At 46.3% G+C, this 18021-nt stretch overlaps 1 protein-coding gene across 1 annotated transcript; it reads right to left on the reverse strand.

Annotated features, from left to right (window-relative positions):
• Nucleotides 1-909: 909 nt before the first annotated feature.
• On the reverse strand, nt 910-15997 carry RAC1 (Rac family small GTPase 1). The gene is made up of 6 exons (XM_054213346.1): nt 15886-15997; nt 9157-9228; nt 7700-7817; nt 3541-3603; nt 2670-2829; nt 910-2504 (listed from the first exon to the last, which is right to left on the reverse strand). Exons 1-6 carry the CDS (start codon nt 15918-15920, stop codon nt 2374-2376), a joined length of 579 nt encoding a protein of 192 aa, XP_054069321.1. The 5' UTR covers nt 15921-15997; the 3' UTR covers nt 910-2373.
• Between the last annotated feature and the right edge of the window lie 2024 nt (nt 15998-18021).

The raw sequence follows: 18021 nt of genomic DNA on the forward strand, positions 1-18021 counted from the left end.
CTAAACTTGTATTGTAACTACTTAATGAGAAGAAAAAAATATTGTTCATGCCCTGGCATCATCTTAGTCACCAGCTCTAGCTCTGAGTACTGAGAACACTGAGCCAATTCAGCCAAAAAAAAAATGTATGACCAGTTGTACTGATTTTAAAAAAGTGGCATCCCTGTTTCCAGTGTGCAACTATTTTAACTTTTTTTTTTTTAAAGGCTCAGCAGCATTTCTTATTAAAAAAAAAGGTAGAAAAATGTAAAAGTAATAACTGTGTGGATGTTCTTGCTGTGATACTTAACTTGGAGACAAAATAAAATGCAGTCTAAAAAGCGGTCTTGCTGTGTTCAGGTGTGCTGGGGTGAGACCAGAGTCCCCAGTTCACAGCTGTTGGGAGCGCTGGATGCCCTGCAGGAGGTGCGTCGGCCCCGCAGGGGGTTACCCCCAGCGCAGGCAGCCACAGGGTGCTGCTCCGGGGTCCCCCAGGCCGGTAACGCACACTGACCACCGCCCTGCATTTAAAAGGCTACAACCTGAGGCAGTAAAGCACAAACTGTACTGCTCCAGAGCCACCCAGTCACAAACTGTTAGAGTAACAGTTTTAGAGGAAAATACATCATCGCATTCATTTGCACACAGTGGCGTGAAACAGGTGTATTTTCCCCGGTTGTCACCAGCTTTACATCATCACAGGAGGAGCCAGCACCAACTCCAACCACACGGACAGGCCTCTGAAGAAACAGGGCCAAGTCCCACGTTTGAGTCCGGCTCTTAACACCAGGCCCCACTGAAGGAGCCCAGGTCAGTGCGGAGCCCCCCCAGGGGACACCGACACCCCCCTGCTGGTGGCAGTGGACAAAGATGCTTTTTGGGGGGACAAGAATGAGAACACTTGCTCAGAAACTCAAACACCACCACACACGTGATTCAAGGATTTATTAAGTCATACATGCAAAACATACTGCTAATTGCATTAGCAAAAGATCAATGTAAAAACTTCACAATTTTGCAACTTTTATTTTTAAATTTTGCTTTAGTGGTTGAAAGGGTGTAGTTCAACATTGTATTCCTGCCAGTTCAGGATGTACAGAACATTAGCACTAATTACAGAACCTCACAGACCCAAGTTACCGTTACTCAACCTATGCTGCACATGGACACGTAGTGACAAAGAACGCTCGTCTGCATTAGTGATGTTACACTGGGGGGGGAGATCTGGCAAATCGCGAGATTGGAGAAGATTCATAGTTTAGAGAGGTTTAAAATACAAAAACGGCTAAAATGTGTAAAGCTGCTTCACATGATTTTTACACCTAGTTAATAGCCTAAAAGCCCCTCAGAAAGCATAACTTACTGGGTCAGCAGTAACAGGAAAATAAGGAGGATACGCTTGAACATTCTACTCTACAGAAAAAGAAAAAAAAAAAGCAAATTTCTATCATCAGAAAGGTTTTAAAATACAAGTTATATTGCTCAGTAAGAAGAGATTCTACAAGAAAAGCATTTACTACACATCAGCTGTGGGAATGACTGGTTCAGAATTGTACCTAAATGAATGCCCTACTTGAAATCAAAGGAATTCACCCGTGAACAGCAACTTCCTCCACTACTGCACCTCTGGGAAAATGGTCCCTGGTTTCACCCTGCACTGAGTCGATTCAGCCTCAGCTACCCTGGCAGTGTAGCGTGGGTCATCTGTACAGTGTCCAAATACTGTCTGGCACTACCCTCTGTCCATCAAATACAATGCTGTCAAAAGGACTAGATACGCTCCAGTAAGAATAGTTATTTCTTTATTTTTGAAATCACAGCAGCAAGAACTAGATTGCAACCAAGCCCTTACCAACGATAAAGCATTTTACACTGTGACTCGGGGGTGTCAGCCATTGTCAAAGATTTAGGTTCGATATACAACACTATGCAATGACTGCGGTTGAGAAAACGTTTAATAATAAAACACATTAGAGTGCAGTGTTTTGCTAATTATTCGGTACTGTTACTTACTGTGAAAAACTAGAAAGTGTTTTTGCATTTCCTACCAGAAATTAGAGTCATCTTCAGAAGAATCTTTTAAAAAACAGTTTAGTGCTTAGTGTTTGTAGCACAACAACGCAACTTAGTTCAGCAGATAGTTTGGCAACACTTAATTGAGCAAGAATAGGATTTTAAAAATAAGGCTTTACATAGGTTTGTCTTTTCAGGAGTTTGCTTTTAGAAGAATGCAAAGTAACTTTCATACTTTAAACAAATGAAACCATGAAATCATTGATCGGTTCAAGAATTTATGGAAGAGACCTAATTTATAACAGAAAAACTTGGCATCGAGTGTGAATGCTCCATTGTTCCGAGCAAAGCACGGGCTGGAGGGGGTGGGGAGGGAGACGTTTACAGCAGCAGACATTTTCTCTTCCTCTTCTTTACAGGAGGGGGGCACAGAACTGCTCGGATCGCTTCGTCAAACACTGTCTTGAGGCCCCGCTGCGTAAGTGCTGAGCATTCGAGGTATTTCACTGCACCTGTGGAAAGCAAAAAGGTGGTTACAAAGCCGTTTTCCACAATTCCAGCAGCGCTGCTTCTAGCCAATGCCACAACAAACGCCAGACGTTTATTTTAACTAAGGTACAACATCTTCCACAAATGAAGTTCAGATGTAGTCCACAATAAGCCCGTTGCCGCCATACCAATCTCCTTTGCCATGGCAAGGCCCTGTGGGTAGGTGATGGGAGTCAGCTTCTTCTCCTTCAGCTTCTCAATAGTGTCCTTGTCATCCCGGAGATCGAGTTTGGTACCCACTAAAATGATGGGGGTGTTGGGGCAATGGTGCCGCACCTCAGGATACCACTGCAAAGAAACAGCGCGGGTTGGGGGGGGACAGGTTTCCAGAAAGGAAGAGAACGTTACGGCTGAAAGGCCCCCGGTCCTTCTCCAAAGTCAGTCAAAGAGCAAAGGGGAACACGTAAGACCCCACCGAGGCAGTATTAGAAGAGAGCGTGCAATTGCAACACAGTTTTAATGAAGCCAACAGGTATTTGTTTCCATACAGCTTCAACATCTGCCCTCCTAAGGGCTGTATTTTCTCCACACACCAGAAGAGCCCCGATCTGTACGTCCGGCTCTCGCTGGCGGCGTCTCCCCGGCGCCAGGCGGCCGAGCTGCCCGAGGGCACGAGGGACTGCAAGAGCAGCCGGGCACACGCTGGAACGCTGGCTGGTGCCAGGAACGAGCGCTATCGACCTCATTTTTACATGCATTTGTTTTTTTAATGTTTTTCTTTAAATTACATCAAGAGGGACGCTCCTGTTTGTGATCTTAGCTGAACACTCAAGCTACTGTTACCCTATCAAGGAACAATTTGTATTTACAGTGTTTCACGTGCCCTTAGCTTCCATAACTTATAAGTTAGGCAAATGGATTTTTGCCTTTTCAAACTACATTTCACATTGCGTGACAAAAACAAAATTAAAAAAAATAATCATCACCTAATATTTTCCAGCCATTGCTGTAAAGCGAGCAGTATGTTGAACACTTAAAATTACACCAGCTTGCACTTACCTTAGCACGGACATTTTCAAAGGAAGCAGGGCTCACAAGGGAAAAGCAGATTAAGAAGACATCCTACAAAGCAAGTTGACAGGAGTTAGTCCAGCACAGCAACCACTGCAAAATCTCACGGAAAGGGCAATATCGCCGGCGTCACGCTCATCTGCACCGCGCTGGCAAACGCTACAGTGAGCGACGCGGCTGCACGCGCCGACAGAGGCGGCTTTGCCCGTGGGGAATCCACCCCCCGGCAGCCACAAGCAGACACGCGGAGGGGGAACAACTGCGCGGGGACCGTGGTCGAGTCTAGAGTCAGCTCTTGCGGTAGCCAGCAACTAAGACGCTAATACCATTGCGTTGCAAGCTTTTTCCCCCTAAACGTCACCACTTCTTCCTCACTGACACTCGGGTAAAAAACCAACCCAAAGCGCTTCAGACCTCTGGCAAACCCAGGAAGCAAAGACGACTCAGAGTGGCTTCTGAACCGGGGCTGGGTGCTCTCTGCAGGCCTGACGTGACCAAACCGTGAACAGTACGTCCCCCATCAGCACAGGATGCTGCAGAGTGCTAACCACCGGCACCAATTTTTTAAATATTAATATACTACTATAAAGTAGTCCTAAATTGCAAAGGCAAAGTATACCATAGGGAATAAAAAAAAATTATACAGCGATTTCTACAATTATTAGTTTCATGCCCAAATCAGCAGAATCTTGTGGAACTGTCACTTCTATTGAATGTCAGTATAAAAAGATTTCAGAATTTCTCTATAAACATATTAGGATTGAGAAGGGCATTAAAAACCCTGAAGCTCTCTCCTTTCCTTCCCTTTTTAAATCATGGGAAAACAGAGAGAAAAGTGGGTGTTTTTAGGGATCTTACACATCTCGCTTTTCAACTGAAGGCAAACGAAGTCTGTAAGCGCAGGTAAAAACACTTTTGTGGACGTTTACGCTAGCTGCTGTACCATATACACCTCAAAAAACAACGGGCTTCAAACGACACACTGCGGCCTACAAGCGGTCAGAATAACCACAGAATTTTCTCTAAGCTGATGACGACTGTAACCTTGTAAACCCAAAACTCAATCAGCGTCTCTCAAACACGCTGAACTTGCCCCAGCCTACCTCCGCATCCATGCCTATTCCGCTACCAAATGTGTTAAAGAATCAGGCATTTCAGAATGTTAGTTGATTGTGCTGCATTTCCAGGCGTTTTGTTAGGTCAGCAGCTGACATCTGCACTGCTAAGCACTTGCAACCCAGTTGTTCATGCATCACCCCAACGAGTTTCAGCAGCAGCGTCCCAGAAGAAAAAAGAAACAACATCAAATGATGTGATACTATGGCCACTACTTCTGAGTTCCAATTCTGCCGGTTTGCGGTGACTGAAGTTCTGCACATTGCGCAGATTCTCTCCTCTCCTCTACTAGCTCCAGAGATCGAAAAATTCGGTGTAACCATGAGGAATTATTTGAAGATCTCGCACGCTACCAATCTTAGTAAGTAAGAGGAAAAGCTGTTTATTTGCAAGAAAAGATTTAGTCTTAGCAACTGATATAAGGAGATTTGGTAACAGAGTTCTCAGATTAAGCAACTCAATAGTTCCAAGAAAACTAGTTGTTTAAAAAAAATAGGGGCCAATTTATCACTCTCGTAAGCAAGACAGGATGACAGAACTTGGAACTGAAGTTTACTTAAAGTTTTACATACGGCAATAGGTTGATCTGTCAGACTGGAAGATATATTCTTACCATTGGTTCCTCCAACCTAATAACAGCAGGAGATAAAGTTACACCTCAAATGGATTTAAGGGAAAACGTTCTCAGTCAGCGATCTGCGCTCACGAATGTTCACAACACGGCTCTTGGTGAGAGACCCTGCCCTGGAATTCAGCACAACTGACCACCTGCCCCCGGAGCCGAGCACCAGGACCTGCCCCCGGAGCCGAGCACCAGGACCTGCCCCCGGAGCCGAGCACCAGGACCTGCCCCCGGAGCCGAGCACCAGGACCTGCCCCGCGCCGCTCTGCAGCATCACAGGGAAGCAGCAAGAGCAAAACCTCTCATGAGAGGCATCCTTCTGCCTTAACTCTCCCTCTGGTTTGGCCTCCTGAGGAAACAAAGTTAACCACCTTTTCTGTCCCAAGTTCTTCCTTCCCCAAATATTCTGAAATACTGGTAGATTTCAAAAACATTCAGCAGAAGGTACTAAATTCCTGTACACTTTAAGGGGGGGGGTGGGGGGGGGTGGGGGAAAGAGATGAGTAAGGGAAAAAGGTACAAGTTAATGCCTCCGCTATGGCAGAGTCCCTCCTGTGAAGTTAATAGCTGTTGAGGCGCTGGGTGGCTAATTGAGATACACGTGTCGGCCAAGTCATCAGCCCTCCCTGCTTTCCCCGGCCCTGCAGGCGGGGAACAGAGGGACACAGGAACACGCGAGGGGAGTTTTAAATAGCACGGGGAAGGAAGGGGGAGGCTGAAGGCAGATCCTAAAAACAGTCAGGCTTCATCAGCTCCACCGTTCTCTTCCTCCGTGCCTTTTGTTAGTTTCGTGGGGGTTTTTGTCCCTTAAGTGATGATGAATCTTAGATACTGCACAAGTCTGAACTCTGAAGACTGCTTCGGAAGAGGTTCAAGACTTGCCACTGTTTCATTTTCTGCTGTTAAAAATCCAAATAGCTTGAAGTACTTCAAACGTTTACTTCACAGTTATACATGCTTGTACAGAAGGGATTTTCTTCCCAAGTATGCTTAGATTGACACTGAACTCTTCTGCAGCCTGCTAAAATAACTGTGGCCTTCTGACAGAGTGAAGACATGCACGTGTGTTCTGTCCCTTTGTCACAGGGGAGGAACAATATTCCCCCTTGCAACTCTGCCTTCTCACGCTATGGAGTGATCTTTCAACATTCCTTTTTCTACCCTGAGGTACTTTTCTGAAAATAGCTTTACAACGTTAAGCAAAGCTTAAGCATACTATAAATATCTAAGTATTAGAGAAAAACAGCTTTCTATTGTCTCTCTTCCTAGGAAAGGCAGATATTTCTGGCATTTCTACATGCCTACAACTGTCAAGTCCATCTTCATATTGGGGTTTGTAACTGATGGGAAAGCAAAACTGTAAGAGTTAGCAAGCAGTGAATTAAGGAAAATTGTGAATTGAGACGGTTTGCTAAAAAAAAAAAAGCAAAGTTCATTAAATAAGCTTCACATTATTCAAGAGAGCAGTTATGCTGTAGAATAACTGGAACAATTTTGCATTTTACATTATTAGCATTGAATCTATATTTGACAGTTAACAACAACAGTAATCAACGCAAAAAAACCCCAAACACAAACCCTGCAAATTACCACCTTTCTTCACTTACAGCACTGCTCCACCAGATAAAAGTAACGGCTCTAAAGAGACTAGAAAACCAGCCTCTGCAAAGATTAACCACCTCTGAAGTCGCACTGGAAAAAGCAGAGCAGATTCCTCCAGCATTTTCCTTATACAAGGAAAGATGCAGCAGACAGGACTCGGCCGGCGCGGGCACATCTGTGCTGCTGTTACAGCACAAGCTACAGTAAGTAGTAAAACATCCACAGGCCTAAGTCCATCCGAAAGCACCGACGCAGGCTCCGCCAATGCCACCAGTATCTTCAATCAGTGCCACCTCTTTCACACTTAGAACATCCTCACAGAGACTGAACACCACCAGGCACTTAGCAGAGACAGCGACAGGCTGCAGCCAAATAGCATGCCTAAAGCCAAAACAAAATCCTGCTCTTGGCACGCATGCTAACCTTAAAATCAATGGCCTAGCTGACGGGACTGTTCACCAAGGGGGCTGGCGTTTGGTTTTGTGCATTTTTTTGTTTGTTTTTCTTGTTTTAAATCAAGCATTCTAGCTGATTCTGAGGCTGCAACTCCACAAAAGCCAACAAGTATCAATGCACGCAAATACACAGGCATGAAAATTTTAACATTTGTACAACTGTACACACATCAAAGATTATAACATTACAGCCACAGCACGTAGGATGAAGGAAGGTAGCTTGCAACAAGCCACTGTTACTAAAAAATACAACTCCAGATATGACACCGTTGGCCTTATGTTCAAAAAGAAAAAGCCTTTACGTTAGACAAAGCTGTACAGATTATTTCTAGTTTCACACTGCAGTTCTTACTGTTTGTGGGTAGGAGAGCGGACGTAGTCTGTCATAGTCCTCTTGACCAGCTGTATCCCACAAACCCAGATTGACCGGTTTTCCATCAACCATTACATTAGCAGAGTAGTTGTCAAAACTAAAAAAATAAAGAGAGAGTTAGCTGCGTTAGCTTGCAGTAAAACAGGGCACCCAAGAACTTTTTCCTACGGAGTCCTAATTGGGAACACCACGAAAGGAAACATTTTTATTGCATCCTTCTCCTCGCCAGAAACAGTGAAGTTGTCCTTTAAATAGTGAGCCTGGTATCAGGTAATGTAAGGAAAAAATACGCACAACAGACTCGGTCCAGTCTGAACAGAAGTCGTCTTTTTCACTGCTCTTCCAAAGGAAGCGCTAATCGCAGTAAGGAGAGGAAAGCAGGCCATGCACTTGGCGAGCACTTTCCAGTCTTAGTGGGACATTCAACAAGTAATTTTGTAAGATTTAGAATAGAAGATACAGGAGCAACAACCAAGGAATCCTTAACGACAGCAGCAGGTAAGAAAAAACCTTATTAATCCTGCTAATCAAAAACCCCTCCAATGAAATATCAAACCAAGGACCAGCAGAGGCGTAACGTTTATCTCATCACTTCTGTAGGTGCAAAGGTTTGAATGACTTGTTCAGGCTAAACTAAGTTCACTGGAACACTAGCATACTATAATGCAAAAATCTGAATTTAAGACCAAAAAGAGGAAATGGAAGTAACTGAGACAGCAAGGCCTTGGAAGGGTGACTAAATTCATCTGTAAATCTCATTAGAACCTACTTTGTTGTCTGAAAAACTCATCAATACTCACAGACAGCAAAACAACCAGATAAATATAGACATCGAAAAGGGCAAAGCAGCTGCTCGTGCACCAAAGCCTCCCTGCAACAGGCCCTCAGAAAGAGAGCTAGACTAATACTGATGCCGACAAATCCTTACGTGCAAGAAAACGGGAAGCACCAAAATAAATGAGTCCCCACAATCTTGCCCAAGGAGCCAGAGATCGCACAGGATTGGCAGTAGCACAAAAAGCAGAAGGAACAAATTAAAAAAATAATCTCTAGCCACATAAACCAACCGTTTCTGACTACGATATGATGTTTTACAAGCTGTTCAGCCTTGGGACTGCTTATTATGAATGATATTAAAGACAGAAATAACCCATTGTTTTAAAAGAGAAGAGCATCCGATGGAGCGTCAGTAAGCGTTAGTCCCTGAGAAGCGAGGCCAAGGGCAGAGAGGGGCAAAGCGGGTGGCACACGGAGGAGCGTTGCTACAACTGCAGCCCAAAGGGCTTCTCCTCACGCCCCTGACGCTCGCTCAAAGGGCTCAGACAGAACCCAGGGTGCTTGCGGCCGATTCAAACCACTCAGATAAGGAAAAGGGCATGGCAGTAAGCACAGAGAATTTGACATAAATGAGTTCTTCAGGTTTCGTAAATACTTACACAGTGGGTATATATTCTCCAGGAAATGCATTGGTCGTGTAACTGATGAGTAGGCATGTTTTACCTACAGCACTGTAAAAAAAGAAAGTTCACATGTAAAACACATTCATCTTGAATAATGAGAAATAATATTCCTTTTAGGGAAGACGACTGATTACATCCAGTCATCCGAGGGACAACTGGGTGTCAGCAGTCACTCCTGTGCAGGAAAACAGCTAATTGCCTGTAGCCTTAAGATTACTGGCAAGGAAGACACACCTAGTATGAACATCCATTTTGTGAAGTGGTAAATTACTAAATTTTGTTAATCTTTAGACAGAAAAAACCCAGAAGTATTAATAAGACTACTAACATCTGCGAGTCACCTGACTGAACACTCATCAGGACTGCCTTGCTCCAACCCCCTGAAATTAAGAAACCCAAGAAGTATTTCCAGATGCCCTTTGCACAATTCCAAAACTGTTTTTGAAGCAGTTGGTTGTTGTGTTTTGGGGTTTTTTTATACCATTTTCCAGAGAATGGTATACTTTGGCATAAAGTTTGAAAAAGCTTGAAAAAAGGTGTAATTTCTCAACACATCATTACTTTTGTGTATTTGAGGAACAAACACAAATGATAATCCTCACAATGTTTATTGCTATTGCAAAAGGACTTCCCGCATGCATCCATCAACTATTCAAGCATTTCAAGCTGATTTATAGATAGATTACATTCCAATAGTGGAGAACGTGGAGCACTGAACCCTTCCCCACCGATCTCATTCTGAACAGCCCCGGATGGGGGCAGGACAAGGTTCTGCTCCAGGCTTCTTTCAAAACTTGTCAGCCAGCTCCCTTCCTCCCCACGTCTTATCTAGAGCCAAGCATTAGATTAACAACACCGTTGGATTCTTGTTGCAGTTTCAATTAAAGGGTTGGAAAACTTGAAGTTGGACCATATTTCTTTGAGACTCCGCAAAGAGTGCTTGTGAGACTGCAGATGGTTCCCGTGCTTGCTTCTCACTTGAAGCACAGAATCCTTCATCCGAGAGACTCCAGAGCCCAGTGTGCACCCAGTTCCTCAAAAGCAATAGGGCCCAGGCGGACGTACAGCCTTCCGATCGCTCTCCCCAAACAGACCCGCTCCCAGGCAAGGAAAACTGCCTTTCTGGCTGATGTTTTACCACCACAACGATTTGCTCAGAGCAAGTTAGCAGTAACTCTGAAACCTTACTGTACACTTCTAGTCTTGCCATTAGCATTGGGTTTGACTCACAAACTTCCTGAACTAAATCTTTCACAAGGTGAAGGAACTCGTTGAAGTTTTAGTCTAGAATTACAGTTAATATTTTTTAAAAAAGGCAAAACAAAACAAACCCAACTCAAGAACCAAATGCTACTGCTAAAAATATCCTATTATCCATTAGCTTCTACAGAAGAACAAAATAACTCACAGAAACAAGCTTTAGTCAAGAGCTTACTAGTTCTCCAGCTGCAAACATTTTGAGGGGTTCATATGTGAATTTTACTATGTATCTTGCACTTAGAACACTGTGTTTCTTCTCTTGGTTTGAAAGCTTGCGGACTGTCCCTTCACTCACCAAAGACCATCTTCAAAACATTCTTTAAAATTATTTAACATTGAATGTTAACCAGCCAGCCTTACCTAGTGACTCACAATTTAAGGCAGGTAAATTTGAGCTTTGTCATAACCGTAAGTCACCGCGCAGTTGTAGCTCAACCTGTAATGAGTCTCTCCATTAAATTTTAAGCAGTTCCATACTGCATTAGCCCAACAAGTTATTTGTATGCAGTATCTGACAATGTTACCTTAAATGCCTGAGCTACGAGGGAGTTGCTTCCCAGTGCAAAATTACCTAGGATTTTATCCTACGTGCCTATTTTTCAATTGTAATTTTATGTTTCTGAGCTGACACCTAGCACAACGTCCCATCTGCTGCAACTCTCTGGTCATACCGTGCATTTTTCCACACTACTTTTCACAGTTGCTTCCAAGGAAACAAGATGCCAGCTATTGCACAGACTGAGATTCCTCCCCGCCCCACTCAGCACATGCTCTCTTTTACCAAGCTACAACAACAACAGGGACATCTCATTCTATTCTTGAGAAGTACCATCTCTGAACATTTTCCTGTAGTAACAGGCGTGAGATACGCTCGTGCTCAGAAGCAGGAGAGGGATTTACCATTCAAAAACTTGTGTGGGAAAGAATCAGGGAGCTGTATGACAACACAGCTTCGCTAATTAAACAGCTGTGGAAAGAGGAGATCCCATCTCACCTCTTGCACTAGCACACAGCGACTCTGTAAGAAGCAGAACAAGGAGCTCAGGAAAACTACTCACCCCGCCTCCCCCATCAGGAGAACTCACTCTTTCAGCCCCCTGAGCCACCAGCTCGATCAGGGTGAACATATGACTGAATTGCCCTCACAACACTATAAAGCAGGCTACACCAGACTGGCTTATAAAGGACAAACATGAAAACCTTCAAAATACTGAGAGGAGTAAAACCCAGCTTCTTTGGGAAACTTCTTGAGGCACAGCAGCTACGCGCTCCCTCACTTCTAGAGCCCATTTGGCCTGACACTTCATTTTCCAGCAAGTTCATTACAGGTAATTTAAGCTTCTAACAAATTAATGTTGAACTCAACATCTTCATCAGCGGACGGAGACCTTTTCTCCGCACCCAGGCTGCTTTGCTCATTTTGCACTGGAGCTGGTGAGCCTGCTCTGGCTAATCAAAGCCGCGCAGGAAGGAGGTGGTGAGAGGTTTCATTCCAAGCTCAGAAGTGCCTGTCGTGTGCTTCTGCAGCGCCCATCAGCCCCAGTCATTTAAACAAGACAAAACACGTTCAACAGCCCTGTTTCAGACTCGCTTCATCTAGGTTTCCTGCCTTCCTTGCCTTTTGGCTCGCTGCCCTATGAATCAGATCGTTATGGTTGCCAGTCTTAAAAATAAACACTAATGCCCACCTTTATTTAAAAAGCGCATCCTCTAAGTACTTGATCAACTTTTTTAGACTTCTAACTTCTGTATTAAAGCAACTCCCCTACACAGAATTCTGTTTGGCAAAACGTAAATCCTTGTACATAAAGGCTGAGACTAAGAAACTAAAACAACACCAAACCAAGATTAGTCATAACAAAATTTCTAGCAACTACTTAACCATAGCTCTGTCCACGCACTATTACATAAGTGAAACTAGTAACATTTGACTGTAATTAAAAATATGGCCTACAGAAATCTAGCATTTTAACCACTTAACAGTAAGTGAAAGACTTAAAAAAGACAGCACCAAATGCCTTATTGCTTCCGGGAACCATCCAGGAATCGATGTATTTATATAACCACATATGTATTAAATCTTGAAAACAAAACATGTCATCTCTTTCCTGGCCTTATTTACACTAACAAGTTTTATGAAGTTTCCCCACTATGTTAGAGCTGCTCAGAGCCACATTTTGTGACATCCACTGAAAATGCCGCTGGAGGACCTGCCCCAGCACTTCTTCCACTCTAAAGGCACCCACTGGAGCTGCACAGATGGTTGAGTGTTTCCTGCTTTCCCACAACTAAAAACTAATTGTGAGATTTTAGTTCCCATCTGCAGCCACAGTAATGGAGGCCAGATGAAGCACCTGCGGGTTTAATTCCAGAAACACCAATGTCTGCAAACAGGTGGCAGCCTTCATAAAAAGGTTTGGTTACGTGATCCACCTGAACTACCTCCCAAGCAGACGTGATGCACAACAGCCCTGGCCTTCACCTGGACCTTAGACAGCAGCTGAGATTTCTCTAATACCATCCGCAGATCAGAAGTTCAGTATTTTCGCCGTAGCAGCTTTGGTTATGTAGGGCTCTGCCAGATAAGCTGTTTCACTCGCTGTGACACACCCTCTCCCAACTATGCTGTTCACTCCCAACAATACTACACTGATTTGGGTTTTTTTAACTTTACAAGTTCAGACTAAATATCAAGTCACTGCGCTCTCTACAGATTGCACTGGAGAGGCCCGAGGTGTTCAGCACCTTCCACAGACACTGCACTACCCGCCTTGAGAAATCAAATCAAATACAGCACAGCTTTGGCAGATGAGGTCTCAAACTAAGCAGGATTCCAAACAGGGACTCTCAATTCACTGCTCTTGTTCTTCCTTATTTCTACAGTTTAAAAAAAGTCTACAAAAGAGCATTAAGTTTGACCACTTCTGCGGCATCTAGTAATTATTTCTCCAAAATGCAGAACTTTTCCTAATGTTACACAGCATCACTGGAGATTTCATACCACTTAACAGCTGCATTTTTAGCCTGAAAACAAAAGCTGCTAAAAATAACTCACACAAATGCTTTTTCTCAAGTGTCATCAACAGCAATCCCTGCAGTTCCTCGAGTGGAGCGCTCCTCCTCTGTCCTGCACATTCCTGCTGCTCCACAGCATCCAGAGTCAAAGCAACAGTTGCCGTTTATTTTCCCCAAACAATCCTCACAGTGAAGAAAAAAAACAAGGGCAAAATGCCACCGCACAACTAGCATACATGCCCTGTTTTTCTAGTCAAATTCGTTGTCTAAACAGATACTAGTCAAACCTCTAAGAACAAACATGAGTTACCTACAAGAAACAGCCTACTCATTTACGAATTAAGAAAAAATAAATCACCACACAGGTACTCCTACAGCTTTGTTTATTTTGTTCCTAGCAGATCTTTGTGGAGGGTACATAAAACAATACCTAAGTTTTACATTACATAAGCAAATCTTTAACTTGCATTGTTTTACAGAAACACTAAAGCTTTAGCCTTATCTAAGGCAAACATTACAGGCTTCCTCCAATACCTGTAATGCTGGAACTTTTGAAGCAGCAGCAGGACAGAGAAACACAAGTAGCCAGGTACTTTTTAAAAACACCGAAGGGAGAATAATACAAAGCTACCAAAAATGAGCAACAGCACCCGAATGGAACCTTAAGAGAGATTTGCTTCTACCTAAGGAGGAAGGAAAACAGACTACTGTACTTTGTTCACACACACGTACAAAACTCAGGTAGAACTACACCACTTTCATTTCCAAGACAAAGAGCAATAAACATGTTTGGAAGTGGGATGGTTTACAAAGCAAATGACGAAAAGAACTGTTTTGTTGAATGAATTTCTGAACATTATAGTTTGTGATGAGTTCTCAAATCTAGCGGAGGAAGTAGACTGAACTTTTCTCTGCACCCAAACACAATGCATCGCATTTATCTACAGCATTGTCACAGACAACACAGTTCAGCCGAATTAAAAAAAAAATTAATTGGAAAAGCAAATTTTTTGGTTTTAAAAATCAATAAAACAGTCCATAGGTATCCTTCAAGGAATTACACTACTATTAAAAGTATTCATTTGTCAAGAAACCACTGTCATGTTCATACTGCTCAAAATCTTACACAGCACATCAAAACAAATTTGTCACACAGAGTAAATTTCTCTCCCAACCATACTTAGCTGCCTTTTGGGAGATTTTACATCTTAAAAAGCAAAACAACAAGAAAAACCCCACGCAAATAACTTGAAGATTAAGCCACCCCGTGAAATTACAGACAGGGGCAAGACCACGTCGCTACACTTGACTGCTCTGTCATCTGCAGGAGTTTGCTCTGATACCAATTATGCTCAGCCTACACTGGGATTTTTGTTTCTCCTAAGGAAAAAACCTCTCCGACTGCATAAGACGGGCCTTGTTTTCCAGCTCCGACACCCGGGGGAGGACGGATGCCCCGAGCTGACGGGAACATCATCCCGGAGAACGCTCGGAAGCGGCAAACACAAACCCCTTCCCCAGCACAGCCCCAGCGTTCCTCACGCTGGAACCCGACAGCTGAACTTAAGAGTTAACTCCATTCTAAAAAGCGTCCTCGAGTTGTTTCGCTAATGAGTAACACCCTGATAGAATCTGTAGGCGTAACAGTTCTTTACAGACACAGATATCGTTAATTATTTGTATTTCGAGTGCTTTATCAGTCTCCTTTAGACGGCAGCTTTACAAGATCAGACGCATGCGGAAAAACAGCCTCTGCTCACAAGCACTTATGATGTGCTTGGAGTTTAGCACATTTCACTTCGTTTTACCGCAAGAATCAGATGTGAAAAATCAAGCTATAAACAATAATAAGTCTGTTGCTTTCACAAAAGCTATTTCCAAACGATTTTTAATTTCTCATATTATCTAATTTAATACACCGTGAGCACCTCGGTGTGCCTGCTGACACCACAGCGCCGGACGGGAGAGGCGCCCGGGGCCGGCGGAGCCCGGCGGCCCCCCCCACGCCCCGGACGGAGCCGGGCGGGCAGGGCCGCCCCGGGGCGGAGGGACCGCTCCCACCCGGCGCCGGCCGGGCAGGGCCGCTCCCGCCCGCCCGCCACCCCCCGCCGCCGCCGCGCCTTCCCCAGCGGCCGCTCCGGGCGCGCGCCCCGCCAGCGCCGCAGGGACCCCCCGCGCCCCGCCGCCCCCGGCCGCCGCCATTCGCTGCCGGCCGCCGCCTCGCCCCGCGCCCCCCCCCGCCGCCGCCCGCAGGATGCCGCCGCCGCCGCCCCCGGCCTCAGCGGCCTCGCCCCCGTCGGGCCGGCAAGGCCGCGCCCGGGCCCGCGGCGGCGGCACCCGTACCCGGCGGGGCCCGCGCGGCCCGCGCCGCTCACGGCCCGTCGGAGCCCCACGGGGCGAGGGCCTGGCCCCGGGGCCGCTCGGACTCACCCGTCGCCCACCACCACACACTTGATGGCCTGCATCGGGGCGGCGCCGCGGCGGCTCCTGCTGCCAAGCGGGGCGGGAGGCGGGGGGGGGCGGCGGGCCGCGCAAGGAGCGAGCCGGCGGCGGTCTCGGCAGCGGGTCGCGGCCGCCTCCGCCCTGCGCCGGCAGCGGGACGCGGCAGCGGCACCACCCGAGGCAGGAGAGGGAGGACTGCGGGCAGCAGGAAGCGGCCGCTCCGCTCACATCCGGCCGGGCCGCTCGGCCCCGCCGCCCCGCCCTCACGGGGCCGCCTCGGCGCCGCTCGGGTGTCTCCGTCGCGCCGGGAGCGCTTCGGGCGCCATCGGCTGCGCTCGGCTGCGCTCGGCAGCGCTTCCCCCCCAGCGCCAACCGGGCAATGGCGGGGCTCCTCCGGCTCGGGCCGGGGCGGCCCCGCGCTGATCCCTTTCCCCCGTTACTCGGTCGGGGCCCTACGGGATGCGGTGTCAGGCGCCGGCCGTGCTGAGGGAGCGAGGGCCCGGTGCTGTGAGCAGGGCTGGCCGCCGCGCGCAGGCCGCGCAGCGTCGCGGAGAGGAGTCGGGGCATCGCCCCGCAGCAGCCCCGGCACCACCTCGCCGCTCGAGTGAACGTACATTTTCCCTGCGGACCGACCGGGCGGCTGCAGCCCCGATTACCCGGGACGGCCCGCACCATCCCTGGCGCATGGCTGCTCTCGCCGCCGTGGGACATGGCACTTGCCCGGGTGCCACTGCGGTGCCGAGACGGTTTTACCTTTGTCAACAGATGCTCCTGCTGCCCCCCGCCTCCTGATGGGCTATGGCATTAATTAGCTCTGCTGGCAAGTTTCAGACCAGACCAGTGCACAGCTGGTCTTCCCGAGATGGGATGGCCCAGGGGCTGTCAGGCTACACAGAACCTTGGGGTTCTTTTTTCCCCACGCAAACCAGTTATTTTCAGTGAATGTTGAAGTAAAAGCCGAGCAGAGCAGGTTCAATGATCCCAGGAGTCTTTTAGTTTCTACAGTTAGTTCTTGCGACAGTTGTACTTGACAGAGAAGCTCCTGGTAGGCCCGATGGCCCCGGTGGCTCTTCCCTCTGTTGGCATGGCCAGCCGTCGCTCAGAGAGGGCACCGGGAAGGGGCCTGGCCACCGTCTGCTCCTCAAAGGCATGATGGGACTCGCTGGATCAATGCTGCGCACCATCGTGGGGTTTCATGTGACTGGATATCACTTAATTTCACAACATTTCTAAATTATTTTGATACCACACGTTAGATATCACAAAACACCACCTCCTGAGTGGACAGAGCATTCCACGGTACTTAACTCTGTCCATTTTTCTTTTGCTGAGCAAAGATAATTCTCAGGTATTTCAGTCACTGAGGAAAATACCATAACCATCGCAGTGAACTGAAAGGCTATTTTCACAACTGTCCATGCTCCCCTGTACAGATGGAAGCTAAAATGACTTGTCATGTAAGCTAAATATCCATGAAGCCAAGACTCTGCTGTTGCCAATGACCCGGTTGTTGTCATCCCAGCACGGGGGCTGCGGAAGAGAGGAGTGGGCAGCATCGCAGGGCTCTGGCTGTTCTTGGCTCTGCAACAGCTCCTGGGGCCACTGAGATGCACGGAAACAGAGCAGACGTGAAGGCTGTCTAATTTATGTCCTGGTCCTGGGGAGACCCAGAACATGGGAAGATTCAAGTGGCACGTAAAACTGCTTCTGATTTTCCCACCACCTACCTGTTTCTCCACCGGTTCTTTTTTATCCAGTGTAAACCAGATGGATGATTAGAGCTTTGTACATGAAAAGGAGGTACAACAAAATTTACAATATTTTTACAAAACAGCATACAAAGGCAAGGATGAAGGCTATAATAGAGAAAACACACTAGCGCAAACTGCTTTTATGATCCTGTCATGAGACAAGCAATATCTTTTTATATATGTTCTTTTCAGTGCTCCTCCAGTCTATTCTTTTGGGATCAATTGTTTTGCATTGTCAAAAAAGTACTTCAGTTAAAACACAGGGTATGCTTTGATACATTTCCGATTGACAATTTTATACGCAATTGGGTATGTAATTGCCAACATTAGAAAATACCTAGATAAATATTTACTGGTAGTCATTAAAAACAAT

This window comes from Rissa tridactyla, chromosome 8 (genome assembly GCF_028500815.1).
Source record: "Rissa tridactyla isolate bRisTri1 chromosome 8, bRisTri1.patW.cur.20221130, whole genome shotgun sequence".
NCBI classification, from domain to species: domain Eukaryota; kingdom Metazoa; phylum Chordata; class Aves; order Charadriiformes; family Laridae; genus Rissa; species Rissa tridactyla.